A 27,466-nucleotide genomic window follows, 5' to 3' on the forward strand; every position below is an offset into this window, starting at 1 on the left:
AAAAATCAGGTGTGGGATGAGCCTCTCAGTAGATTAGGTAAAGAACTTTTATGAACTGGATGGTCTGGGTTGGGGGGTGCCATCTAGCAGCACTTTTGTGAGAAAACACAGCCAGTTTTGATATAGGGCAGTGGCGGTGTGTGTGTGTGTGTGTGTGTGTAGACAAACATTCCAGAGCACATACAAATTTCCTTTTGCGTACGAATAATCTTTACAGATCACAAATCTTTACATATTCTTCCTCTGCAGCTTTCAGAAGGGGGCAGGGCAAGCAGTCTTAAGCCCGATTTATAAATGACTTGCCCGAAGTTGCACAAAGAATGAGTGGCAGAGCCCCAAGCCTGTATGCTCTCCTTCCCGAATGGCACACTTCCCCTGCTTTGATGTGTTTTGAATACCTTAAAAAAAAAATTTTAAAAACCTGTTCAGTCATTGCTCAGGTGGAGTGAGGAGAAAATGTGTTTGCAGGTTGTATTCGTCAAAAACAAAATACCATAGGCTGAGTGGCAGAAACAGCATACATTTATTTCTTACCCTCCTGGAGGCTGGAAATCCAAAATCAAGGTGTCAAGCCGATTTGGTTCCTGGCGAGAACTCTCTCCCTGGCTTGCAGATGGCCATCTTCTTGCTGTGTCCTTCTGTGGTGGAGAGAGCAAGCTCTCTGGTGTCTTGTCTTTTCAGGGCTCTAATCTCACCATGATGGTCCCACCCTCATGACCTCACCTAACCTTAATTACCTCCCAAAGGCCTCATCTCCAAACACCATCAAACTGGGGGTTAGTGCTTCAATATATTAGTTTGGGTGGGGTGGGGGACACAAATATTCAGTCTACAATACAGGTGGAAACCCACCTCTTCCTCACCGATAGGGATCATACACTGCAGCCAGCAGAATTGGAATGTTCTTGTCAAAAAAGACTATTTAACCTAACTCTGCAAAGGGGGTGGGCAGCAGGGAAAGAGGAAAACATTAAGAGTTCTAAGAAGAGAGTAAGTTTGTAAGATTTAGCAAACAAAAATATCACCTACTTAATTTTGAATTTCAAATAAACAGTACTTAATTTTTTAAGCGTAACTGTGTCTCATGCTTAGTTTGGGTCATATCTATCCATATATTCATTTTTGTTGTTATCTGAAATTCAAGTTAATTTGGTGTTCTGCATTTGTATCAGCAACCCTAAAAGACAGAGGCCAAGAACTTTGAGAGGAGGAAATGGATTTCCGGAGGGAGGGCTGCGGGATCTGTGAACGGATCGTTCCTTTCGCATCCTTAACTTTTTGTTTAGTCTTGTCAAAATACTGCCTGGCTTTTATTTATTTTTTTATTGTTGTGCCACGTGCATAACAGAAATGTACCATCTCAGTTCTTTTTAAGCGGCATTGGGCACATCCACGTTGTCGCACCCTTGGACATCACAACTTTCTCCAGGACTCTCCTGCCATCCCAAAGCGACGCGTCAAAGACGACCAGGGCTGCACCGTGGCCGGGGCAGTGCTGAGATTTCACTGAGGCCGTGCAAGCGGCGGAAGGAGACGCGGCACAGAAGCGGGGCCTGGGCGCCTGGCGGTGCGGGGCCGAGGAGCGGGGAGCGGGCGGCGGCGGGGCGGCGGGGCGGCGGGGCGGCGGGGCGGCGGGGCGGCGGGGCGGCGGGGCGGCGGGCGCCCCGCGAGGGCGAGGGCGAGGGCGAGGGCGAGGGCGAGGGCGAGGGCGAGGGCTCGGGCTCGGGCTCGGCCCCGGCCCTCCGCGTGAGGCAGCCGGCGCAGGGCGGGCGGCGGGCCTGGGCCCGAGGCCGGTGTCCAGCCGCGCCAGCAGCCCCGCGGAGGCGACCAGACCTGGAGCCCGGGGATCCCGCCGCCCCGCCGTCGCCCCGCTCGGCTTCCGCCCGCCCCGGAGGCAAAGCCCAGGCCGCGGGGAGCGCCGTTCCGGGGCCGCGCGGGGGGCGGGCGCGAGCGGAAGGCGGCGAGCGGGCGGGGCCTCGGGCGGCCGGGCGGGGGCGGCGGGGCCGGGCCGCCCCGAGAGGCGGAGAGGCGGGAGGCGGCGGCGCCAGGACCCGGCGGAGCGGGCGCGGCGGAAGCGCGGAGGCCGGGGCGGCGGGCGGCGCGCAGGTGAGGAGCGGGCCGGGCGGGCCGCGGAGGGGGGCGGCGGGCGGGGGGCTCCGGGCCAGGCGCGCCCCGGCTCGGGGCCCCAGGCTCCAGCCCTCTTCCCGTCGGGGCCGCGGGCTCCCGTGACCCTCGGCGCCTCCGCGCCCCCCGGGCCGCGGACCCTGCGAGCGGGCCGAACCGAGCCCTCGGACCCCTCGGTCGCAGGCCTCTCGCCTCCGGGGCCTCCGCTTGACCTCGCCCCGCCCTCGTCGCGCTCGCTTCCTGCCCGCCCGGGGCGCTGCTGTCGGCCCGGCTGGAGGCCCCGGGAGCTGCGCGGCCGGGGCTGGTTTGCGGCGCTGGTTTGCGGCGCTGGTTTGCGGCAGGGCTCCCTGCACGTCCCGAATTGGAAGCAGCGCTGAGGGGCGGGCGTGGCGCGTGCTGGTTGTCTGGGAGCCTCCATGGTTTCCACCAGACTCTGTGAGGCAGTGCCACCCAGTAGAAATACGATGTGAGCCATACACCGCGATCTGGCAAGTAAAAAGAAACGGGTGATATCAATTTAGTAATAGATTTTCTTTAACCCAGAGTATCTGAAATATGGGGAGAGGGAGGAGCAGGCTCCGTGCAGGGAGCCCGACTAGGGCTCGACCTTGGGATCCGGGTCATGACCCTAGCTGAAGGCAGCCGCTCAGCTGCTGAGCCACCCAGGCGTCCCTAATATAGACATTTTAATGGGATATTTTACATTTTTTCTCCCTAGTAAGTCTTTGCAATTTGGTGTGTGTTTTACACTTAAACTACACCTCAGCTTGGGTAGGCCACTTTTCACAGGCTCCATAGCCACATGCAGCTAGTGGCTACCATACTGGACAGTACAGGCCTCAGGGCTTCAGTCCAGACCTCTTGCTGTGGTATGCAGTGTTTATCACCGTCTGGCCTCGATTTTTCCCTGCTGACGGCCCAAGGTAGTTATACCCTGATCACTCAAGACCACCTGCCATTCTTTATACACCTTGGTTCAAGTTGTTCTGCCTGGCATGCTGTCCCTGCACTGGGAGGCCATTTCTGCCAAGAGGCTTTTTCTGACTCCCCTAACCTCTGGAGGGACGGGCAGCTCCGTCCTCAGAGCTTCTTCCCTAGCAGTGTATTGTGCCTGACTTAGAGCACTCATCACATGGTGTTTGTTTTTGAGGCTGTCTCTATGGCTAGCATAGTGTCCTATTCATCTTTGTTTTCATCATGGCTGGCATCTAATAGTTGATTAGTAGATGTTTGGAGACAGAATGAGTAAACCACTAAGCAGCTGTTCTCAGTCTCTTAATTCTCGAAGGGACCTGCTACTTCCTTGTTGAGATTTGTCCTTGTATTACCCTCTCACATGCACGTACACATGCACACAGTTGGGGTAACTCACAAAGAATGCATCTCAAGATGAGCACAGAAAGTATCTTCTACCCTTTACCCTCTCCCGATGTTACAGATGGGAAAACTGAGGTACAGAATTAAGTTAGAGTGCCAGCAAATTTGCATCAATATGAATATAAGTGGGGAGTCTTCTTGACTGTGGTGGTCTCAGAGGGTTGGGTTTCTGGGTTAGGCATCAGCTGGCCCCGCTTTGGTCATTTGCTAGGAGGAAAGAGAAGTGGGGACATGGGGAATAACTCCACCGCCCTGAGGAGGACTCTTGGCAGCTTTGGGAGTGGGAAGCCTGAGGATGTCGCTGCTGAAGAAAAATAGTGGAAGAGCAGACGGGTCTTTTCAGACAGTGAAGGGTCCTGGTGTAGGCAGGCAGGAGAGAGCAAGCAGGGGTAGAAGGAAGGGCTGGGGAGGCCAGCAGAGGGAGCAGGGGAGTAAGCTCCCGCTTGGAGAAGATTGTGTGCTGCATTGGGAATAACCACTTCTCTGCAGAGCGAGAAATGGCAAGAATCAGAGATTCAGAGAAGGCAGCTTGCCCACAGTCACGTCACACAGTGCTTTAGGCCCAAATGAAGCCTCCCAGGCCCTCCGTGTCGCACTTTACCCTGCTCTACCTCCACCTCTGTTGCAGTCGGGGGCCCCAACATGGTGCCTCAGAGAACAGGCCTGTAGCTCAGCGCCAGGCCTGATTAATATCTTCCTTGCCCTCTTCTATGGAGGGGCTCTGATTAGGCCTATTTATAGGGGCCCGGTGCCTTAATATTCTGTCTGCTATGTGTCTTGCCAATCAAATCAGTGCCGTCTGCAGTGTGATTGCTGCTTTAGTGGCACCAGGGAGCAGAGTTAATTAAACCCAGTATAAATAGACTCTGCCCTCATCTTGCAATTGGAAGGAGTGTTTTTCCTTCTTGTCCCTCACCCCCACGTGCCCCTCCTTCCTCCTGGCCCCCCCTTAGTTGGAGCCTGGGGGAGCAGAGCCCAGACACTCGAGTATGCAGAGTCACCAGCTGTTACCTCTCCTGTCTCAGGAGATCTTGAGTTCCTCGGGGTCAAAGTGAAAAAAACCCACGAGTCCACATTTCCTGTGCTTTTCCAGACCTGGGTATCATTTGGCACTTGACGCAGCCCTCCACATCCCACCACCACCCCCAATCCATCCCTCTTTTTAACTCTGCAGCCAGGGTTTCTTTTTTGTTCCTCCAGGCTTGGAAGGTTGAACTGAGAGAATGTATGGAAAGGGTGCCTAGCAGAGCAGCAAGCACCACCTTCTCTGACTGCTTCTCTTCAGTCTCTGGTGTCGCTACCATTTTCCTGCCCTCATTTACTCAACAAGCATCAGCAGAGTACCAGCTCCTCAGAGCTCCTGGCCTCCCAGCTGGTTTTCTGCCTTCCACTCCCTGCCTGCACCGGCAGGACCTGTGGCAGACAGTTGTGGTGGGGGGCTGGGCTCTATTCTCCCAGCACTTTACCCTGTGATGGATGAGTATGGGCAGTCCTCATGCTCTGGTTTCCACCCATAGGCACCATGACTCCCATGAGGACCCAGCACTCGTTGGCAGGGCAGACCTATGCAGTGCCCCTCATCCAGCCAGACCTGAGGCGGGAGGAGGCCATCCAGCAGATGGCGGATGCCCTGCAGTACCTACAGAAGGTCTCTGGAGACATCTTTAGCAGGTGGGTGCTCCGCCCCTGCCCCACACCTGATTGGAGGCTGGGCTGTCAGAGTGCACCCTCCGGGAGCAGCCTTTTTGCTGATTCTTGGTTATTTCAGTGCCTTCCCTTTGTCCCAGGGGCCCAACTTGGAAGTTCTTTCTTTTTTTTTTTTTAATTTTATTTATTTATGAGAGAGAGAGAGGCAGAGACACAGGCAGAGGGAGAACCAGGTTCCATGCAGAGAGCCTGATGTGGGACTTAATCCCAGGTCTCCAGGATATGGCCCTGGCCTGAAGGCGGCGCTAAACCACTGAGCCACCAGGGCTGCCCTAGAAGTTCTTTCTAAGTGTTCATAGCAGCTCACTGCCTAGTGTCCCACTTAGCCCCCCAGTTCCCTGTGGATCCGCGGGCTCCAAGGGTGGTACTCCTTTCCCAACTTCTGCTCCTTCTCCCACGGGGGCGGGGGGTGGGTGCCTGTGCCCTTACTCCTTCCTGCGTATCACTCATACCCTCAACACTTCCAGGCACCATGCTGCTCTCCTTAGTTGCTTACAGCAGCAGTGAGTAGGGCAGCGTCCCTGCTTCAGCTAGAGAGTATACAGGATTCCCCCACTATCCAAGTTTGCCTTCTGCCACTTTGCTTTTATGAAAACTCGTACCTGTCTTTAGTAACCAAAAGATATCTGAAGTGGACTCTCATTTTGATGAGATGATGATTGCTTTTTCGCTTCATGCCATTTCCGCTTATAAGAGGTTTCATGGGAACGCTGTGCTGTGGAGAGTGGGGAAGCCTGCACTCCATTGGGACAGATGGACTCTAACCAATGGCAGGATTGGGTCTTTGCTGTTGTGGTTGAGACCTGTTTATGAAGTAGTTTTGTGAAAACTGATGTTCATATAGCAGGAACCATATGCTACTGCCGATCTGAGTATATTAACTCATTTACCCCTCAGAACAACTTTGTGAGGAGGTGCTGGTTTGTCCATTCTATAGAGGAGGAAACAGAAATGGCTAAGAGACTTGCCCACGTAGCAGAGCCAGGGCTCACACCCGGGTACTATGGCTCTAGACTCTGGAATTATGACTGTGTGTCTGGGAAGGAAGAGAAGGTACTATAGGAACTGGTAACAAGAGGCTTGATGTGGTCCAGGGGAAAGGTGTATATGAGGAAAACACATATGGGAAACTCTGAAGGGTGAGTAGGAGTTATTTTAAGGGGGTAGATTGAGAAGAACATTCCAGAAAGAAAGAAAGGCATGAGCTGAAGCCCTGAGGTGAATAGGACCTGAATGGAAGCCTGAATGTGACTGGAGCAAGGAGAGTTGAGAGCTGAGGGGGACCAGAAACCAGTGAGTTATGCAGAGCCTTAGGGGTGATTGATGGTTTTGAGTGGGAGTATGGTTATCTGGCACAATCCCTGGGCTAGAATGATTTTCACTCAGTGTTATTTAACATGAATTAATGATTTTGCTGTTCCTTGCAAAGGTCCCAGGTTTTGGCCTGCATATGGGTCCCTGTCTTTCTCTGGCTAGAAGAAGCCTGAGATGGGGCTTACTTAGATTTTCTTCCCGGTGCCTACACCATGCCTTCACATTGGGACCTTTTACCTACCCAGTGTGAAGTATTTGTCTGATTAAGGTCCCTCCCATAGTCTGAGTCCCCCTCACACATCCCTGTGTGTACCCCAGACCAGGAAACCCCTGCTACTTCACCATGCAACCTCCCCTTCACCACCGGAAGCTGGCCTCCTCTGGGAAGCCTTCCCCAGTGGGGGCAGAAAATGGGTTCACTGTGTCTAGTTGGACTTGGTATAAACACCAGACCCTCTTACTCTGTAGCCTTTGACCTGCCCACCAACTCACCTACCTGCCCCGAGCCAATCCAGAATATAAATGTATCCAGGGGGCAGTGCCCTAAAGTGCTTAAGGGAGTTGGCTCTGGAGCAGCCCAAGCAGGGCCCCAGTCTGGCTTCCTCATTTGCTTGTCCTGTAAACTTGAGCAAGTTACTTAATCTCTCTAAGCTTCAGTGTTCCCATCTACAAAATGGCATTAATGATGCTGCCTTCCTCATTGAATTGCATTGAAGATTAAATAAACTAAAACTTAGAAAAGAATTAAAGCACTTGGCTTCTAGTAAGCATTCAGTAAACATCCCTCCCCCCTTTTAAAGATTTTATTTATTTATTCATGAGAGAGGCAGAGACACAGGCAGAGGAAGAAGCTGGCTCCCTGTGGGGAGCCCAATGCAGGACTCGATCCCAGGACCCGTGATCTCGACCTGCGCCGAAGGCAGACGCTCAACCGCTAGGCCACCCAGGTGCCCCAACATTCCCTCTTTTTATCTGCTATCAGCTCTGCTCCTCTGCTGCCTGTGCTGGCCCTCCATTAACTTGCTACCAATAGTAATGGAAAGTGTTATCTGCCCTTTTTGTGCTTATATTTGTGCTTTCTAGGCCCAAGGATCACATCAGCGAGAGAACACAGGCCTTTAAGAGCCATTAGTCCCAGATTATAGACAGCCCGTGCCCAGTGACTGGAATGGAGGCAAAAAGCAATCCGTCAGAAACGTGTTTTCTCACCAGGATTGTAGTTATTGCTTGCCTTTCTCTAAGGGGAGCCCTGGACTTTTAGCGTACGTTCCTTTCCCTTCCTGGTACTCGGCACCTGTAGACACTTTCGTGTCCCCGTGCCCGTCCATGGAATGAGGAGGGGGCAGGGGATCTATCTCCTGGGAGAAGACAATGTGTTATGGGCCCTCCGAGTGGGTAGGCATGGTCCAGGGAGGTTAGGGCGCCTCTCAGGAGCCCCGTAGCTGAGCCCAGTTTCCCCAGTCACTCTGCTGACCTTCCACCGTGTGCCAAACCTGCTGGACCCACCGGGTCCTGATGATGCGTACAACCTGGTTCCTGCCCTCCAGGATCTCGTGGTCTGGAATGGGAAAACAGTAAGTCTAGATGGATTCTTAATTGTGTAACGTGAACTGTGTAAGCTTCTAGGGATCTAGAGAAGAGAACAAATTAAGTAAGAATTGGTGGCACATTCATCAATCACAACTCCCCGAACCAGTTTAAGCAAATAGTAACCAATCAGCGGAGCGGGATTTGGAGTTGCAGGGCTTCACTGATGTCATCAGTACCTGACTTTTCTTTCATTCTGTCCCAGCTTGCTGCTTCTGGTCGGCCCCATTCCCAGAAGGGCCTTGCTCTCCAGCAGGGCCAGAGCTCGTGCACTTACATTCAGGCCCAGGAGGAAAGAGGGACACCCTCTGTGTGAGCATCCCCTCTGAAGGCCTGCTGGCCTGGCCGAGTTCTTTTTTTTTTTTTTTTTTTCCTGGCCGAGTTCTTATGTCTTATCCCAGAGTCCATTGCAGGGCAGAGGGCATGACACACTGATTGGCTTAGACCCCGTTACATACAGTACTCATGAGGCCTGGATTGAGCCCCACCCCTCAGTCCAGGGACTGAGACTATGGGAGCAGTAGGTTCCCCGAGGTGAAATGAGGGCCCTTAGTTGAGGAAGGAAGGAGTGGATGGTAGAGAGGAAACCTGCATGCCTACCACATGTGGGTCAGGGAAGGCCTCCTGAAGGAGGGGGGCATGGACTGGGCCCTAGGAAGGGCAGGTGGTAGTTAGGCAGGGGTAGGAATGTTGAGTGTACAGGTCATCTGGTGGGGTCTAGAAATGGAAGCCAAAGGCTCAGAGGCTTGAATGGGGTACATGGTGTTACCCATGCTCCACAGGGGAGGCTGGCCTGAACGGGGATGTTTTGTCATAGGAGTATAGACATTGCAGCTTACCCCCATATATTAAGCGCTTTCGCTGCAGAACAGGGTGTGAAGTCAGCTTTCTGCACTGCACGTCTGCAGGCCTTGCTTCCCCTCTGACTGTGCACCTTTGGGAGCTGGCCTCTCCCTCCTTTCTGTGCTCTGTGGGGATGCACCATGGCAGAGGGAGTGGGGCGGAGGATGGTGGTGTGTGAACAGTTGGGATAAGGAAGGAAGGGATCCCTGGGTGGCGCAGCGGTTTGGCGCCTGCCTTTGGCCCAGGGTGCGATCCTGGAGACCCGGGATCGAATCCCACATCGGGCTCCCGGTGCATGGAGCCTGCTTCTTCCTCCGCCTGTGTCTCTGCCTCTCTCTCTCTCTCTGTGACTATCATAAATAAATAAATAAAGGAAGGAAGGAAGGGAGGAAGGGCCCCTGGGGCTTTGCACTTGATTCAGGCCTCGTAGGGAGCCACTAGAGGTTCTGGAGCATGGAAAGGTGCAGCAGAAGAGCTTAGGGAAAGCTGAGCGGGCAGCTCGCACAGAGTGGCCAGTTGGGAGAGGGCGGCTCCCAGGGACGCACTGGGGGCTCTTGCTGCACTCCAGGCCTGTTGGGGTGATGCTGCAGTCCCAGGGAGCTGCAGGCAGGGAGGGCTGGATAAGAGACATTCCAAAGGAAATAATGAGGACAGATTGGGAACAAGAGGAATAAAGGAAGGGGCCAGGGGTAGTGGGAGTGGGGCGTGCCCAGGCCCAGCCTCATTCACCTGCCGGGCGCCCCCCCCCCTCCCCTGTCCTGCAGCAGTCAACACACTCCTCGTGGGGTATTCATCTTCCATGGACTTTTGCAATGGGGAAGTGACCCTGGCTTGGAAACTTCCCCCTCAAACTTACTCCACCTGCTTGGATACCTCCTGCAAAAGAAGAGGCAGCTGGCTTTCAGTCTATACCCCCCCCCCCGCCCTGCCCCCGCCTGCCCGTTCCCCCATTTTGGTCCAGCCGCTCAGCCCCAGGTGGCTGTGCCCAGTTCCGCAGGTAGGTGAGCTCTTGGAAAATCAGCATTCCGAGCTGGCCTCCTTCCTCCTACTCTGCCACAGCAGGAGCCACAGGGAGCCTGAAGAGAATGACAAGTGCCTCTCTGGCGCTCCTGGACCCACGGCTCTCCCTGCCTGGATCAGATCGTTCCCTCACCTGCCCCCATCTTCACCTGGGAGAAGCCAGGCCCCAAAATAGCTGCCCGGAGACGTCACCTGCTTCACATGACTGAGATGACGAGGCAGAGGAGGGCTAGGGTGGCAAAGAGGAGCTGGACAGCTTCCATGTGTTGTGGAAGTTGGGGTGCTGTCCCAGTTGCCACTTCACCTGGGGAGCCACTGCCTGGGGAAGGATTCCCTTTCTCTGCAGAGCTTTTCCTCCTCCTCTCCTTTGTCTTTCCAACCCCTCCTTCCTCCCTTCTTTGGCTCTTTCCCACCCCCCTCCTTCCCTGCCTTCTCTCCCCTCCTCCCTCTGTCCTGATTGGCACCTGGTGGCTCCCAAGGTTAGGAAGGCTCAGTCAGCTGCCTGCATAATTAGCAGATTATTCCTAATCTCACCGGTGAGAGTGGTGAGTGGGGGAGGTAACACTAGAGCAGGTCCTGGGTCACAAGGCCAAGGGACAGGACAGGCCAGGGGAAGAGAAGCAGCAGCTCTGGGCAGGAATTGTGCTTCCCTCCCCAGCAGCCGCTCTGGGAAGGTTGGAAGGCAGGAGGGCCTGCTGATCACCCAGGGGCCGTGACAGGAAGGCTGTGAGGGAATGGGGGTCCTCGTTGGAGGTGGGGACTGGGAGCCCAGGCAAGGTCCTGGCCACCCTGTCCCCTCCCTCTCCCATGCTAGGAGGTCCCTATGGTGCTTGGGTGAGTGCCGCCCACCCCAGCCAAAGGGGCTGCACTGTTGCCGTGCACACTGCCTCCATGGGGGGTCACTGCCTCCATTGGGGTCCTGTGTGAAGGGCTTGTTTCCTGGGCCTGGAACATCCCCTTCGTCCTCTGCTCAGCACCGCCTCTTTTTGCTTTCTTCCAAGTGCCTGGAGCCCCTCATCTTTCCTAATCTTGTGGGTAGGAATAGCAGATGTTACTGAAGTACCCCTAGTATGGGACAATAGGCACACAGTTGCTCATTTTAACCTTTATAGTAATTCTGTGGATAGATGTCACCAACCCTGTTTTGCAGCCGAAGAAGCCTGAGGCACAGGCCAGTTACATGACTTGTTCCAGGTCATGCTGCTGCTAAGCAGATGTTAAACCCTTAGGTTTGTGGGGCCTAGTAGTCTCTTGTCCCTGGGAGACTGCAACCTCCCTGAGGGCAGATGTGTGTTACTGAGTCCTCTCTGTCCTAGGCTCTGAGCAGACTGACTGAACCAGTTCTGTCCCTGACAATGACAAAGGCAGCCCCATGGCAGACGTGTTTTGGGGACATGGCTTCAGTGATAAGGTTGGAAACTGAGCTGCCTTGAAGCAGACCACCAAGCCAGGGGGTGTAGGTTAGGAATGGCAAACAAACCCCCCTCTTGCCACTATTCTTCCACCCTGGTGGGGGGCACTGCTAATGGGTCATGGCACTCCGTCCTGGCCTCATGTGGCCTCTGGTCCTTTGTAATGCTGCCTTCTGCACTGTCCCTGCCTGCCAGTGAGAGCCTTGGACCTATGGTCTGCACTCTTGGCACCATGGCTCTGACCATTAGAGATTAGACTCTGGGGGCTTTGAGCAGGCAGGCTGTAACTTGTTGGCTCTTGCATAGGAAAAGAACTCTGGAAATCCTGTCTTCTTGGCTCTTGCATAGGAAAAGAACTCTGGAAATCCTGTCTTCTTTCCTTTGCCCCACACAACAGTCTCCCCTGGAGCATTCCTGACAGGTGGTCATCCTACTGGAATGTGGTTTGCAGAGCTGTGTAGCTATTTAATAGAAAGTTTTCTGTGTGCAGAATCGAGATCTTCCTTATGACTCCACCCACTGGTCCTCCTGCCGCCTTCCTGGGCGACAGAATAAGTCCAGTCGTTTTTCCACCTGACAGCACTTGTGAGGGTTTTGATATCTGGTAGGAATTACCATACTCTCCACTTCACCGCACCTGTAGCCAGAATAGCCTTCAGTCGTCTTTGTAAGACATGAGTGTCTCACCCCCTCACCGTCCTCATCACCCTCCTTTGAATATTCTTTCACCTGTCACTTTTCATCCCACCAGTATTTGTTACATGTCAGGCACAGTCCCAGGTGTTTGAGGCACAGCAGTGAGTAAGACAGACCCTAGAGTCTAGTAGGAATTCAGCAGCATCTTAAAATGTGGACTGGATTGAAGGGAACACTGCTGTGGAGAGGCTGGGACCCAGCATTAGATTAGTTTATTAATCTGGGGTCTATTTTCTCTCTACTGCCTCCAGAGTGTTGAGGACCCTTGTTTACTGAAGGAAGGGAGGAGGGACATGGAGCTATGTGCCCCAAGATCACACTTCCTTCTTAAGCTGCTGAACACACTTTTTAGCTCATACCAAGCTCTAGCTATCCAAAACCTCAAGCTAACCCTCCATCTTCTGTATTTGCACCCTGGACTTTTTACACCTGATTGCTGGACTTCATCCCTTGTCAACTTCATCTTGTTGACTGCAGTCCATCCTTCCGGCCTCTCAAGATTATCTGAGTCTAGATTTTTCCATGTAGATTGTTTGACCCTCCTCCTGTTTAGTGACCCGGTGTTGCACGAGCTGGATGGGGCTCTGGCAGAGACCTTTGTGCGAGGCTGAAATCAGGCCATTCTTCAGCAGTGCCCTTTGAGTGCTGCTGCTCATCTGGCTCTGATTTTTTCCTAAATGTGCTCTCCTCCAACCCCCACAGCTCCATCTTGTCCACAGGATTTTGTGAGAAGCCATCAGAAACCTTGCTGACTCAAGATGTGGTGTGCTTAAGGTTTTCCCCTGCTACACCAGTCTAATAACCCTGTCAAAAAAAAGAAATGCTGTGAGTTTAGAACAATGCTGACCCCTGGGATCTGCCTCTTTCTCCTCGAAGTGCTTACAGACCCTTGATTTAATAATCCATTCTGGAACTTTGCCAGGGTTTGTTAGGCTTTCTGTTTGCAACTTAGATCAGCCCTTCTCTCCTTGATGGAAGAGCCGGAACAGAGTAGCCTGTGTCCCTCTCCAGACCTGCTGTCCCTCCCACGCTCCATGTTGATGTCAAGCCAAGCAGGCGTAGAACCAGTGAACCTCACTTGGGCTTTGGCACCCGGGGCAGAGAGTGGCTGGGCTGGGAGCTGGGGAAGTAGCTTGTGAGTGTGCATGCCTTTTCCTCAGTGGATGCAAACCTTTCTTCCTGCCAGAAAAGATGGAGCTCATGCAAGTCTGGAAGTTCTGCATTCTCTCACTGGGAGGAAACTCTGCCCTGTGCTTTTGATCTCCTTTGCTGCCTACTCAGACCAGTCTGTCAAGGGTGACTGACCTGCTTGGAGTACCTATTTGTACCCCAGGCCCCCACCTCAGAGCCCCCTGCACTGCAAGGAGCCAGGATAATCAGGGAGACTGCAGGAACCAAGACCCCTGGATTGTGAAACAGGCTGATCTCATGGGTTCTTGGGGAGGAGGGGTAGTTGGTGGGGGTTGATATAGGAAGATTGGTCCAGAGCCTTGACTGTTCAACCTTTAAAGAAATCCTGGACTTCCCTGGCTGCATAGTTTCTGACCCCAGAGACAGGGGGCCCCTCTGCCATCTGCTGTGGCCTCCACCCTTTCCCTATAGACTTGCGATGGCGGTTCTGCGTTTGTTTCTCATTTGTGGCTCACTCCTGCCAGGTGAGTGCCGACATGTGATCTCTCTGAATGTGAAGCATGATGGTCGTGGGCAGGGGCTGGTGTTCTTAGAGGTGGGGAAGCAATGGGGAGGAGGATACCCTGGCCCCTATTTAGCCAGTCACCACTGCAGTGAGAATTTTGCCATTGCTCAGTAATGTGCAACAGCGTGGGGCTCATGTGCATTTACATTTAGAGCATGTGGTTGTTAATCATTCAGGGAGCCTCTCCAGGTGCCAGCCCTGGGAAAATAGGGAACCAAGCCAAGCCCTTACCCCATTGGAGCACACCTAGGCAGTAGATGCACATCAGGTGGCTCTGTAAAAAAGTTGGCAAGTGACAGGTGCATTTTTAGAGTCAGTGTTCAGGAAGGCTGCATTGAGGACGGAATGAAGCTCAGTGAAGCGAATAAGCCAGCCACATGGGTGTCTGCAGGGAGGGCACTCCATTTGATGCAGAGGCCATGCAGTAATACATCTGGCACATTCAGGGAATAGCAGGGCACTGGTGTCACTGGAGCCTGCTCATCCGAGAAGGGGGAGTGGAAACCTATGAGTGAGTACCCTGACCACAACCACAAGGGCCATGGTGACCGGGCTTTGGATTTGCCCACATGAGCCATATATTGTGTGTCAGGGCAGTTCTCTGTGAATGGGTCTGGGACTTGAATCTAGGCCCAGCCTTGCCCATCACTCATCCTTGTGAGCTCTCTTCTCCTCTGGAAATAGGCGATTATGTACAGGAGTCATGGCGATTTTCTCTCTGCTTGCCCTGCTTGAGGCTGTAAACTCCTAGAGGCAGGAGCCCTGTCCCTGACAGATGGCATGTCCCAACACCACCCTGGGGCCAGGGTGATTGCCCATTCCTATGCAGAACTGCAAGAACTCAAGAGTTCATGTCTAAACCCTTCAGGTTAGAGATTCGTGCAGAGGTCACCTGGGCAGTTCAAAGTCAGCCATGACAAGGAGGTAAAACTGTATTCTAGGGCCCTTGACTAAGCCCTCAGCTCTGCAAGTTTGCAGGTAGAAGCAGGGGTGCAGGAGGCTGCAGGGACTTGGGGAGCAGCCCTCAGCTCCTGTGATTTTTTTTTTTCCCCATGGCAGGATCTCCCAACGAGTAGAGCTCAGCCGGAAGCAGCTGCAGGCCATTGGGGAGAGGGTCTCCTTGGCCCAGGCCAAGATCGAGAAGATTAAGGGCAGCAAGAAGGCGATTAAGGTAGACCGTGTGGCCCCGGTCCCCACAGCCAGCAGGCACCCCCAGAAACCCCATCCCTACCACCTCCCCCTGCTTCTCACACTGCCACCTTGTCCAGCCATACCTCGAGCTTTCCTTCTGCTCAGGATCCACCCTCCCCAGACCCACCCTGGACTCTGGAGCATCTCGGGCGGCCCTTAAGAACTGATCTCTGTGTCCCTAGGTGTTCTCCAGTGCCAAATACCCAGCCCCAGAACGCCTACAGGAGTACGATTCCATCTTCACGGGTGCCCAGGACCCAGGACTGCAGAGACGCCCTCGCTATAGGATCCAGAGCAAGCACCGCCCCCTGGATGAGTGGGCCCTGCAGGTCTGAAGGATTCATATACTGAAGGGGGATGGGGGTGACCAAAGGTGGCCGGCCCTGGCTGTTGGGGAGGAACTGAGGGTTCTGTCCCCTAAAAGGATTTGGACTGGGATGGGTGGTTACTTTGTCATGGCACTGCAACCCACTATCCTTATTACCACCCCTGCCCCCACCAGGAGAAGCTGAAATACTTCCCTGTGTGTGTGAACACCAAGCCAGAGCCTGAGGATGAGGCTGAGGAGGGGCTTGGGGGTCTTCCCAGCAACATCAGCTCCGTCAGCTCATTGCTGCTCTTCAACACCACTGAGAACTTGTACGGCACATGGCGGGGCTCTGGAAGGGTGGCTGGGTGGCCTGGCATCGTGGGGAAGCCTGGGGGCATGACACTTCAGTACAGAAGACTATAGGCACGGGAACCCAGAGCCGAACAGTTTGATTTACCTTTTAAGGCCTCAGAGTCTACAGTACAAACTAACTGGCTCTGATGAAGTAAGAGATGGGGCAGGGCCATGGGCCTAGAGCAGACATGGTGTGACTGCTCGACATCCACCCCAACTCCGTAGGTACAAAAAGTATGTCTTCCTGGACCCCCTGGCTGGTGCTGTAACAAAGACCCATGTGATGCTGGGGGCAGAGACAGAGGAGAAGCTGTTCGATGCCCCTTTGTCCATCAGCAAGAGGGAGCAGCTGGAGCAACAGGTAGAGCTGGATGATACCTGTGAGCAGGGGGTATAGTGGACTAGAATGTGGCCCCACCAGCATCCTCTTAGTGAGGGGCCTGTCGAGCCCCTACTCACCCCCTGCCTTGTGTGGGGATGCACGAGACCCTGCTGACTGCCCCCTCAGGCCCCCACCTAATCCTGCAGGTTCCAGAAAACTACTTTTATGTGCCTGACCTGGGCCAAGTGCCTGAGATTGATGTGCCGTCCTACCTGCCCGACCTGCCGGGCATCGCCGATGACCTCATGTACAGTGCTGACCTGGGCCCCGGCATCGCCCCCTCCGCCCCTGGCACCATTCCAGAGCTGCCCACCTTCCACACAGAGGTGGCTGAGACTTTCAAGCCAGGTGAGCAGAGAACAGGAGTTGGGCAGGAACTCCCTTACTTGGCCACTTGCATCCCTTGGCACCTCACACTTTCTCATACTTCTGTTTCAGACCTGGAAGATGGGGTACTAACAGCAGCCCCGCCACCGCCACCACCACCCCCACCTCCTCCAGCCCCAGCTGTGCTGGTCAGCGCTCCCCCACCCCCACCCCAGGCCATAGCCTCCCCTGGCCAAGGTACCAGGGAGGACAGCAGTGGCAGTGTGTCTCCTTCAGGTAGGAGCAGCACCAGGGTGCATAGGGGGGTCAGGGGCGAGGGGGCATGTGCTTTTTGTGGGGTCCTCCAATTTCTGGATCCCTGAAGGGTTTTCTGTAGGTTTAAGTGGCCATAGGCTTTCAGAATAGATCTGATGTCAAAATCTTGTTCCACTGGGTTCATGAAATAGTGGTTTTCAAACTGTGTCTGGAGCCCCCTGGAGATGGGGCTCATCTCCAGGGCAGAAGGAGTCTGGATGTGGATAGGTGGAGCTGTGGTGCACCCCCCCCCCCCCGCCCCCGGTTCCCACTGAAACCAATGGGAAAAGGGTGGCTACTAAAAAAAAAAAAAATGGAAAGCTCCAGCAACAAAATATCCGTATCTTTAAATTGCAGGATTTCAGTTTTAGCAGGACATCTCTAGTCTATCTCCAGCACCCAGAGGTGGCACAAAAAGCCCATGTTGGCTCATGTGTCAAATTCAGACACTGTCCACACATCAAGGCTCCCACGGGGTACATCTGCGGTGGCCCTTAAACCAGGTGGCGTCAGAGAGGGACTGGGGGCGGGGGGGGGGGGGGGTGCCTGGCCATAGGTCTGGCTAAGCTCAGGCAGATGCAGGCAGCATTCAGGCTGCTTACAGTCTCCCAGGGCTCAGCTTCACCCACTGGCTTCCTTTTTCAAGAGGAAGAGCCCATTCTCACAGCCAGGCTTGAGCAGCCTTCTTTCTCACCATGCCTTTCCCAGCTACCATTCAAGGAGCTCCAAAGGAAGTGGTAGACCCCTCCAGTGGCCGGGCCACCCTGCTGGAGTCCATCCGCCAGGCTGGGGGTATAGGCAAGGCCAAGCTCCGTAGCGTAAAGGAGCGCAAGCTGGAGAAGAAGAAACAGAAGGAGCAGGAGCAAGGTGAGGGGAGCCTTGGCCCGCTTCAGTAGGAAGGCTCTAGGGAAAGGGCCACCTTCTCTTGGAGCTAACACCAGACTCCCTGATCACCCCAAATGTCAGAGGAGCAGCCCCTAGCCCACCTGCCCCATGCTTTCCCCAGGGTGTCTGCAGGAAGCCCTGGGTGGCCATCCCTAATATACCTACCTTTCCTGCCTGGGCTGTGGGTTCCTTCCTGGGTTTGTAGCCCGCTTAGAGCTTTCTGCTCTAAGTTAACAGGAGACAGAGCCTCCAGCTATTGACAACAGAGAATCTTGAGATTCTGCTGGGAGCTGTCCTGGAACATGGCTGAGGCCCTAAGCTGCTGTAGAGACTACGGACCTGGAGGGTCAGCTCAGTCCTGCTTCTCCAGGCCCCCTAAAGGCTGCAGGTTGCACGTGCCATGCACCCTAAATGCAGTCTGAACAGAGCACCCGGGCACAAAGCCACAATGATCTGGCCTCCTGAGGTTGAGTCCCGGCTTAATTTCTGAGCTTTGCACTCAACCTCAGGCAGATTGCCCAGCCTCTCTGGGCCAGATTGCTCATTTGTACAATGGGGCCATTCACACTTCCTGCTATGTCTCACAGAGTAGCTAGAAGGGGCTGGCGTATGCTGACAGTGAGCAGAAAGAGGAGATAGGACCAACCCTGAACGGGTCACCCCAGGGGCAGATTTTGTCCTTGGTCCCCTCATCCTTCCTTACCATGGCTTTCCTGTTACAGTGAGAGCCACAAGCCAAGGTGGGGACCTGATGTCGGATCTCTTTAACAAGCTGGTCATGAGGCGTAAAGGTAGGAAGCAGAGCCTGGCTGCCTTCCCTGGGCTGGGAGTCTCAGGATGTTTTCTATCTTGCAGATTCTACCGTTCTTGTCCTGTTCTTAAGTTTCTAGGGGCTGGGTGAACTGGTATCCCAAACCAATCACCCCCTCACTCTCCACCTCTGCCCTCCCAGGGATCTCTGGGAAAGGACCTGTGACAGGAGCCAGTGAGGGGCCAGGAGGAGCCTTTGCCCGAATGTCAGACTCCATCCCACCTCTGCCTCCCCCACAGCAGCCACCTGGAGACGAGGATGAGGATGACTGGGAATCCTAGGGGCTCGACCACCCTTTCCCACCAAACTCAGGTTTAGTTACTGCCCTCACATGGACACAGCGGGGTGAGCTGCCTGGCCTGCAGGTCTCTCGGCCCCTGCTGCCTGTGGAGGACTGTCCCAGGCCTGTGCCTTAAGGAGCTAGGTGGCCAGCTTCTGAGGCCAGGTGGCCGAGAGCAGGGAGCCCTTGTTCTCTGCCTGTGGTCTCCTCCAGCTACAGACTGAAATAAATACATGAATCAATAAAGAAGTATCATGCAAGAACCAAGTGTAAACCAGCAGTGCACTTTTAATTAAAGAGCTATGGTTGTGCAGAGTGCAAGCATCTCCTTTAAGCCAGCACCTGTCCTCCTGCTCCCACTGGGCTCAAGCAATGGGGGCAGAGCACAGAGTGGACCAAGGCCCCTTCTGGGCCAGGGAGAGCAGAGATGTGGTCAACTGGACGGGCGGGGGTGGTGGGGGTGGTGGCTGCAGATGGGAGGATATCTTCACACAGGGAAAAACATCTCTGTGACAGACATAGGATCTCTAAAAATAGTCCTGCTGGGAGCCTAATGGCCCTTGGCATAATTGCTGAAGTCAGGGAGGAGGTGTCTGAAGTTTGCTCAAGTGGCTTAGTGGGAAGGAGGTGCCACCAACTTGGGAGGAGGACCTGGAACCAGGCCAGCTATGGAACAGGTGAGGGACCAGCACTGTGGTTGGGGGAAAGAAAGACACAGAGAGCCTAGCAGGTGGGGGAGCTAATACATGGCTCTCTTACCAGTTCCTAACACAGAGAAAGCAGATAGGGTTGAGGTAATCAGAGGCCCCTGAGCAGAAGGAGCCCTTTGGGCAGCTGGGGGCTGGAAATAGGGAACATTCTTAGGTTTGAAGAGAGGGTGAAGGTCTAGAACAGCAAACTGTAGCCAGAAAGGGAAAAGGCAGGAGGGCATGTTCCACCTCACCTCTGGGAGAGTGGACACTGAGAGACAGGACAGAAATGTTGCAATGGGAGGCTGGCCAGGAAGTGGGGGAGGGAGCTGGACTCTGGGCCACACTGAATGGGCACACAGATTCAATCCAGGGAGGGAGAACTGCCCTGGGGTGGGCCCCAGGATGGCCAGGACCCGGTTTCTTCAGAATCAACCTGATTTTCTCCTAGTGGCTTTTCCACCTATGCCTGGTCCTGGCAGCCCACTCACCCCGGAAAGGGGCTGGGCTGCTCCAGCTTCATGTTCTTAGGCTGAATCCCCTCAGAGCAAGCCCAAGACAAACATTTCAAGTGGGCAGGGAGAAGGAAAAGCCTGGCAGCAGGCAGCGGTGGGCCATCCCTCAGGAAGGGACTGACTTCTCACGATGAAACTGGGGAGATAAGAAAAAGCAGTGAGGCACGAGATCTCAGGGAGGGGCGGGGGGGAGTGCCTCCGAGGGCAGGGAAAGGCAGGACTGACCTTCCTCATGGTAGCAAAGGCAGGACCAAAGGTGGCTCTGACTTCCACACGGTCTCGGATCCAGGCTGGCAGCTTTCCCAGGATAGGTGGGCGCGCATACCGCTGATCCAGGAGCACTATGCTGGCAAAATCCTTCTGGTGCCTGATGGCCCTGCCTAGATGGGAACAAAGGTTGGGGCTCTTACTTACACTTGCCTCCCCCACAGTACATTTCTATCGTGTCCCCTCCTTCCTGTCACCTCATTCTCCCACCATGCATTCCAAAAGCCAGGAACCCACGCCCACCTATAGATTGGTTGACAGCCTTCATACACAGATTCTCCACCAAAGCCTTCCCTGGGGGTGGTTGACCTGGAACTCTGGGCTGGGAAGGGCAGAGGAGAGCACCTGTCAGTATTTTCTTGCCTCTTGCTCAGTGTTCTGAGAAGATGACACTACTAGGCATGGGACCAAGAATAGCAGGCTTCATGGGCACCATGTCAACACATGCTACAACAGAGATCACAGAGCAGCTCCAGAGGGCAAGGGGGTGCGTCCCCTCCCCTGGAGCAGACAGGAAACGCTGGCATGTCAAGGGGCAGTGGGGAAGTCACAGTGATACAGCCCTGGTATCATGGCCCTAGAGGAGAGAGCACGTTCTCCCCAGCCATCTCCTCCCATCCTCTGGACATGAGATACTCACTAGGGTCTGATCCAGGTAAGCCATCTTCTCTTGTAGCTCCGGAGACTTGATGTTGGGGTAGGGCATGCCTACCATGACCACACACCTAGGGCGGAGGGAGCCCACACCATGTAAAGCAGTCAGGCGCCCAGCGCATCTTTAAGGCCAGGATGAAGGACCCAGGCCTCACCCACACGTCATCAACAGCTACATCCAGCACTCTTTCAGCCCCAAGTTGTGCTTGCTGGCTCTACCTCTCCCTCCCCACCCTGTACCTGCACCTGGAGCAGGTTTTCTCAGCTAAGAGACCGGGTGCAGGCTACATGAACTGAGTCCTGACAAAATCATGCTCTGCCTAATTTCCACCTGGAATCAAAGGCCAAAGCACCTCCCCACACAGCTGAATGACCAAAGCAGTCAGTCAGGGATGCAGACTCAGATGTCATCAGCTTGCAGGCAGGAACCCAGCTGTTCGGAGTGAGGTGTGGTCAGTGTCAGAGCCCAGAAGATGAGAGGACCCAGGACTTACCGGCCAAGGTCGTCAGAGAAGTTAATACCTTCACTCATCTTTCCTCCAACCACAGAGAGGAGCAGAGCACCTGTCACCGTGCCTCCCGCCTGGCCACAACACTGCAGGAAATACCAGCCCAAAACTCGGATGCCACCCAGAACATCTACAGCTGCCAGCTCCACATGTTCTCTGGACCCAAGGCCTCTGAGTTCCACCTCTCACCTTAATGCACCTGGAATACTCCATCAGCACCTGCTCCACCTGGTTTGCTCTCTTGGGTTCCTGAAATATCTGAAGGAAAACAGACATCTCCCAGGAAAGGGTTTCAGAATGCCTGAGTCCCTGTCTACTCTTGGCTTCATGTTTTTGAGACTGGGAACTGAAGACCCCCAGACAGTAAGGGGCTCTAGGGAAATCCTACAGAGGTGGTCAGGGATTAGAAGTGGCGGAGGCAAGGCACTAGCAGAAGCCCATACATGAGGCCTCACCTGGTTTGACATGCAGAAGTCCTAGCAGGAACTCTGGGTCCTATCCTCACAAGTGGGAGTTCCAGCTGAGTGCTCACTCACCTTTTTCCTGACAGCCAGGCGGGCCAGCAGACCACTCTTATCCCAGTGGGCATAGACCTGGCGCTGGTACTCGTAAGAGGGGAAGAAACAGACCACCCCTCCAGGGACCACAGTGCACAGGTTACAGAGAATGCGACCGGTCTCATCCATCTAAGGAAGGAAGACAGCCCTCCCTGTAGCCATATCCAAACAACATTTCCTAACTTTGGGACTCAAGACCACGTATAGAGACCCAAGGGTAGCTGTAGCCATGGGGGAAGGGGCATGTCCCATTCCCCCACCAAACCCCATGCCTACCTGGAATAGGAATCAGAGGAGAAGGTACCACCCTCCCCACGACACACATCACAATCCTAGTGCTCCAAGCTAAAACCTGCCGCTGGTATGCCACCGAAGCCTCCTTGCTCCAATTCCCAATGCACAGCGGGCCACTGGGGATTAAGCACCATCTACGACAAACTGGACACTGAAATCCCCAGGTGCCCCCTCTAGCAGTGGGCCCTCAAGCCCAGGGCAGGGACCGATAAAACCAAATGGCCAGAGAACCAAAGGAAACGAGCAGCTTTCTCACCAGGTTCTCTCATCCCTCAAGGGATGCCTCGAGGTTCTAAAAAAAAACTATTTAAGAGTCTAAGGGGTGAGTGGAAAGGGGAAGCTCAGGCCTCCCCTGATAAGAATCCAGATGGACACTAACCATCCTGTGCCAGCTCCACAGTGAAAGACCCCAGGACTAATCTCCCCAACACCTGAACACTAAGCATTGGCCAGAGTGCCTGGCACCCCAGAAACTGCTCTCCTGCCCTGGTAAAGGCTATGGTAAAGTGAGTAGGCTGGTACTAACCATCTGTGGTAGCTCTCGTTTCTGGTACGTGAACTCCAGCTGCTGGCTGGAGGGCCCACTGCAGATGATGAGCGGTAAAATATTGTCCGGAGGGATCACATGACCTGCAGAGACCCGGTGAGGGGCTGAAAATGAGGTGCTGACTATTCTGTAAGGCAGGGTCCAGGAAAAGCATTTGCCAACCCTGTCTTCCACAATAGGAAAGGGAATTCCAACACTCAGTCTGCCTACCCTGCTTCCACAGCACAAAGGGGGAGGGAGCACGGAGATTAAGTGAGCTCACGTGAGAGCTGGCGAGTGCTGGAGCCTCATGGCCTCCTAAACCCCTTGGGCCTGATAAGAGCACAGAGTCAAACTGTGACAACAGGGGCTGGAGTATGACACATGGCCTACCCTGGACACGGATTCTCACCACAGGAAAACTCCACCACTCGCTCAGCTTCCACCCCGGCACAGGCCAGCAGCTGCTCCCGGAAGTCAGACACCTGGATACAACAGCATGGCTCTGTGTTAGCCCAGGGGCCAGGGACAGCAGGCCTGAGCAGGCAGGGGGCCTTGGCAAGGAGAGGGGGGACGGAGGGAGAAGACAAAAGTCTGGACTGGGAGGCAGTAAGTCCATAGGAATTGAAAACAAATAGGCAAAAAGAGAAAAAAGTTAACAATACTGGGTGTTGACAGTCTCAGTGAGATGGTGGGAAAAGCAAAGGAAATCTGGTAAATGAGGCAGAGAGGTTCTCACCCCCGTCGCCATGCAACGAAATCACATATGAGAATTCTAAACAAAACCCACAAAAAATAAAAATATAAAAAATAAACAAAACCCACGTGCCCAGGCCCCAGCCTAGACCATTAAAGAAAAAAGGGGGGTGGGGTGGGCAGGGAGACCCATGCGCTGTTTTAAAGCACTCCAGGGTTTTCACCTATTAAATTGACAAAAATCTATACAAATGTGACCACTCTGTGGAAAAACAGGCACTCAAACACTGCTGGGGGGGCAGAGGGGACAGACCAGTCACCTCCAGCAGGAGGGGAATCTGACCATATTTAAGAAATTCGACAGATTTTTATTTTCTAACCTGGCAGTCTCCCTACACAGGAGGGCCTCCAGACCCAACACAGACACAGGGACGTTTCCTGCGCAGTGACCTGTGAGTGCCCCACTGCCCTTCAGGAGGGGCCGGGTGAATGCACTATGCTAAGGGCTCCGTGGCCAGCAGGAGGGACACATACCACCTGGGTCGCTGAGAAGCCTGAGGGCCACAACACACTGGTGACTAAACGCTGGCCACACTGCCTTTGACATAGGAGCAAGGAAAGGAAGAAAGTAAGTAGAAGTATTTGCTTAGTTCTGCAGAAAGATACAGCAGAACCGTGGAAGGAGAGACCAGTAATAATAAAAATGATTGCCTTCGGGTACAGGGAGCAGCTTGAAGCTGGACAGAAGTGGGACCTTCTGAATGCATCTTTTTTTTTTTTTTAAGACTTTATTTATTCATAAAAGACACACAGAGAGAGGCAAAGACAGGCAGAGGGAGAAGCAGGCTCCCTGCAGTGAACCTGATGCGAGACTGGATCCCCAGACCTGGGATCATGACCTGAGCTGAAGGCAGATGCTCAACTGCCATCTAGATGCTCCAAGACTTTATTTACTTGAGAGAGAGTATGCACGCACAAGCAGGGGGAGCAGCAGGCAGAGGGAGAGGGAGAAGCAGGCTCCCCACTGAGAGGGGAGACCCACATAGGGCTCAAACCCACTGAGCTGAAGGCAGACGCTTAACCAACTGAGCCACCCAGGCACCCAGACTATAAAGGATTTTAATACAAGAACAAAAATCTAAGTCTAGACAAGAAAAAGCAAAGTGGAAAACTAATAAAGCGACAGGAATGACTAACAGCTGGGGTGAGGAGCCCCTGAGTGTGGGAGCACTAAGGAGCCTTCTACCAGCTAAGTCCACTGTGCAGAGGCATGCTTTTATGTGCCACCGTGTTGCTTAAAACAGACAAAAACTGGGTATCTAACAAAAGAAGAGTGGTTGTCAACGTACAATACATTCACATGATAGAGTTAAGTACAGCCAGAGCACGGTGGGATAAACGCATACTCCTGACAAGGAAGAATGTTTATGACATTTTGTTGCTGCATGAAAAAAAAAAATCATAGCACCAGCATGTAGAAGCAGAGATCTTTGTTTTTAAAATATGTATGTATATTTTTAAGAATACATACAAAAACTAGTTAAATGATACACACTAAAATAAAAAAATCTGCTGGTGGAATTATCTATTTTTTTCCCGCTTTTGCTTGTCCCCTGCTGCCTACAATGAAAACATAGTGTGTGTATATATGAATTTATAAGAGGTTGTAACTAGGGTGGGTATAAGAAAGGAATGGCACCAAGGCACCCAACGGGGTCCTCAAATTCCAGAACAGCTGCCTTTGGGAGAAGTGTGATCCTGTGTCTACAGAAGCATCAGCAGCAATGCCCCTGGGGCTGAGGGCTCAGGCAGCAGACAGCACAGCAATGCCCTCTGGTGGACGCTGCTTGGCCTGCTCAGGCTGACCCCTCTGGCATGGGGACCCACTGGACAGAAGAGGCCTGACAGTGCATCCTTCCCTTGTCCCAGTCCCATCCCAACATCCAGCGCACAAGAGGCTGGGTCTGTTTCCCTTACCGGCTGCATGGTACCCCCTGCAATGACCACAGCCCGGCATTCCTTCACCACCTGGGCAAAGTGCACGGCTGGATTCAGGAGCAAGAATTTGAGGCTACTCTGACTAAGGCTTCCTGGAAAAAAAAAAAAAAAAAAAGATAGCTCTGGGGGGCAGGGGCTGGGTGGCAGGCCCAACAAAGACTTGCTTGAGTGTGAGGTAAAGGGGAGGTCAGTTGTGTCTACATAGGAGCCACAGGAGATACCATTTTCCTTTTTGATTAGATCCCATTTAATCTCCAGGATAACCCCGAGGTAGTCATCTCCCTTGGCGCATTCATCTTCAGGGAGATAAACACAGCTTGGAGATGACAGAATCAAGACTCAAACCAAGACCCATCTTACCGTCAATCACTAGGCTACACAACTTCTCTCCTAGTCCGGCTCAACATATCCCGTCCTCCCAGCGGCTCACACCCTTCCTCACCACACTTCCACCACCCTGCCCAGGCCACAGGACACCAGTCGTCACCACCCTGCTTCCTGATCCTAACCCAGGGAGGTGCCAGGGTGAAATATTTTCCTGCTCTGGCTTCCTGGGCTCCATGTGGGCTCCTCCCTGGGATTACCTTGGCGGCTCAGAATAACCCTGCCATCCTGGTTGGCAGTGGTGAGGGCTGCAAGGAAGGATTCAATGTGCATCAGTGGGGAAGCTGGCCGTGGCACTCTGGCCTCACCGTCCTCCACAGGGGTCACGGGAGCTGCACAGAGCAGAAGGAAGAGGGTCTGGGACCATGGATGAGGTGAGAGGAAACCCCTGAGGCTGGGCTAAAGCCATTCTCCCAGGGAGAGGAGTCCAGGCCTGAGAGACGGATGTTCTTGCCCTGTCCCCCCGCAGCCCTGCAGCCCAGTCTCCCCACTCCAGACTCACTCTTGGTGACTGTGGGCTGCAAACTCTGCAGAAAGTGCTGCAACCCAGCCAGGTTGGGCTGCTCCCTGGAGGGCGCGAGGACTATGCCGTACCTCTCAGTGAAGCCAAAGAGCTAGAAAGGGGTAAGAGAGCACAGAGAGGGATGAGGGTGCAGCACTGGGAGCCCTGACTGCAGGGAGGTTATGCCATAGCCCAGACAGCCCGCTACTTGCCTCCCCGCCCACGGGGCCTCTTGGTGGCCCACCCCACCCAGCAAACAGCACCCCGGGAAGGAGGGAGCAGAGGAGAGCAAGGCATTGTGAGGGAAGCCTGGGGGTGCTGCAGACCCTGGCCAGACCCAGGAAGGGGAGGGCGCACCTTTCTACTTATCATGCTCTTCTCACAGTAGTGGCGCACCTGCAAAAGCAAACCCACTGAAGGCGCATGCAACAATTGGAGGGAAAAAGGAAACTGCCACCTTTCCAAACCCCTGCGAGCATGACTCACTGCCACCTCCTGGGGGGTCCACAGCCTCCCTGTGGCCAAGCCGTCACCCTAATCTCTGCAGTCACTCCTCTCCTGCCACCCCCACACACAACACAATGCTTTCCCACAAGAGCCAGCCTCATGCACGCTGTCCCCTCACAAACGTGTCTGCACGGCTCTGACCCTCTCTAAAGGTACTTGGTGACAGTTACATCCCCTCTGTTCTCCTTCAATGTGACAGCACCTAAACTGAACCTTGAAAGATTCAGAGTTTAAAAAAATATGTATGAGCAATGGCACAAAGGAGGTAAAGCTTGGGGCATGTTCGGGGATGTCTGATGCGCACAGTATGTGTAGCTTGGAAAAGGAAGACAGGGAGTTGAAGCCTTTGAAGATTTCTAAAAAGAGCACTATCTTTCAATAAAGCTCCACTAGACTATAGTGTAGGAAAGACACCAGAAGGGAGAGAGAGTGAAATCGGAGAGCAGAAAGGCAAGACAAAAAGAGCCTGCCCTGACATAGCAGCCGTGGGAATGGAAAGGCTGCGAGAAGGCTTAAGAGCTATTTCTAGCTTTGGGGCCAGGGTACTGTTTGGACGTGGGACCCAGAGGGAGAAGAGGAGAATCAGAAAGGCCTCAGACTGTCAGCCGGTTGGACGGGGCCATGGCAGTGACTGTGACCAAAACGGGTATGCTGCAGGTAAGCTGGTCTGAAGACAAATGGGAAGGCAGGAAGGGAAAGCAAGCAAGGTCTTGAGTCCAGGCAGGGGAATTCACACACCAGCTCACACACCAAGCACC

At 54.0% G+C, this 27,466-nt stretch overlaps 2 protein-coding genes and 1 long non-coding RNA gene across 9 annotated transcripts in view; 1 reads left to right on the forward strand and 2 right to left on the reverse strand.

Annotated features, from left to right (window-relative positions):
* Window positions 1-202: 202 nt before the first annotated feature.
* Window positions 203-1,564, reverse strand: LOC121480327. The gene is made up of 3 exons (XR_005984935.1): window positions 1,357-1,564; window positions 535-638; window positions 203-398 (listed from the first exon to the last, which is right to left on the reverse strand). It is a non-coding gene; the product is annotated as an uncharacterized LOC121480327 (long non-coding RNA).
* Window positions 1,565-2,050: 486 nt separating this feature from the next.
* On the forward strand, window positions 2,051-18,873 carry WASHC1 (WASH complex subunit 1). 3 transcript variants are annotated; one of them, XM_041735991.1, is made up of 11 exons: window positions 2,051-2,106; window positions 5,019-5,172; window positions 14,836-14,947; window positions 15,150-15,296; window positions 15,470-15,606; window positions 15,857-15,992; window positions 16,160-16,361; window positions 16,452-16,616; window positions 17,343-17,501; window positions 18,242-18,310; window positions 18,472-18,873. In XM_041735991.1, the coding sequence occupies exons 2-11, from the start codon at window positions 5,024-5,026 to the stop codon at window positions 18,609-18,611; spliced, it is 1,416 nt and encodes a 471-aa protein (XP_041591925.1). In that variant the 5' UTR covers window positions 2,051-2,106; window positions 5,019-5,023; the 3' UTR covers window positions 18,612-18,873. The 3 variants fall into 3 exon arrangements, with proteins under 3 accessions (XP_041591925.1, XP_041591926.1, XP_041591924.1); XM_041735992.1 differs by lacking the exon at window positions 2,051-2,106 and adding an exon at window positions 2,113-2,616; XM_041735990.1 differs by lacking the exon at window positions 2,051-2,106 and adding an exon at window positions 2,113-2,612.
* A 7-nt stretch (window positions 18,874-18,880) lies between these two features.
* DDX11 (DEAD/H-box helicase 11) overlaps window positions 18,881-27,466 on the reverse strand; it is a 34,380-nt gene continuing 25,794 nt past the window's right edge. For 3 of the 5 annotated variants that reach the window (XM_041735986.1, XM_041735989.1, XM_041735985.1), the window contains 13 exons: window positions 26,559-26,597; window positions 26,202-26,313; window positions 25,900-26,031; window positions 25,295-25,407; window positions 23,034-23,106; window positions 22,622-22,725; window positions 21,781-21,930; window positions 21,434-21,502; window positions 21,230-21,330; window positions 20,722-20,806; window positions 20,325-20,403; window positions 20,040-20,194; window positions 18,881-19,950 (listed from right to left, as the gene is read on the reverse strand). In XM_041735986.1, the coding sequence (XP_041591920.1) occupies window positions 19,921-19,950; window positions 20,040-20,194; window positions 20,325-20,403; window positions 20,722-20,806; window positions 21,230-21,330; window positions 21,434-21,502; window positions 21,781-21,930; window positions 22,622-22,725; window positions 23,034-23,106; window positions 25,295-25,407; window positions 25,900-26,031; window positions 26,202-26,313; window positions 26,559-26,597 (1,242 nt within the window). In that variant the 3' untranslated portion in view covers window positions 18,881-19,920. The remainder of the gene's footprint in view (window positions 19,951-20,039; window positions 20,195-20,324; window positions 20,404-20,721; window positions 20,807-21,229; window positions 21,331-21,433; window positions 21,503-21,780; window positions 21,931-22,621; window positions 22,726-23,033; window positions 23,107-25,294; window positions 25,408-25,899; window positions 26,032-26,201; window positions 26,314-26,558; window positions 26,598-27,466) is intronic. The other 2 variants (XM_041735987.1, XM_041735988.1) reach the window with 2 other exon arrangements.

This window comes from Vulpes lagopus, chromosome 21 (assembly GCF_018345385.1).
Source record: "Vulpes lagopus strain Blue_001 chromosome 21, ASM1834538v1, whole genome shotgun sequence".
NCBI classification, from domain to species: domain Eukaryota; kingdom Metazoa; phylum Chordata; class Mammalia; order Carnivora; family Canidae; genus Vulpes; species Vulpes lagopus.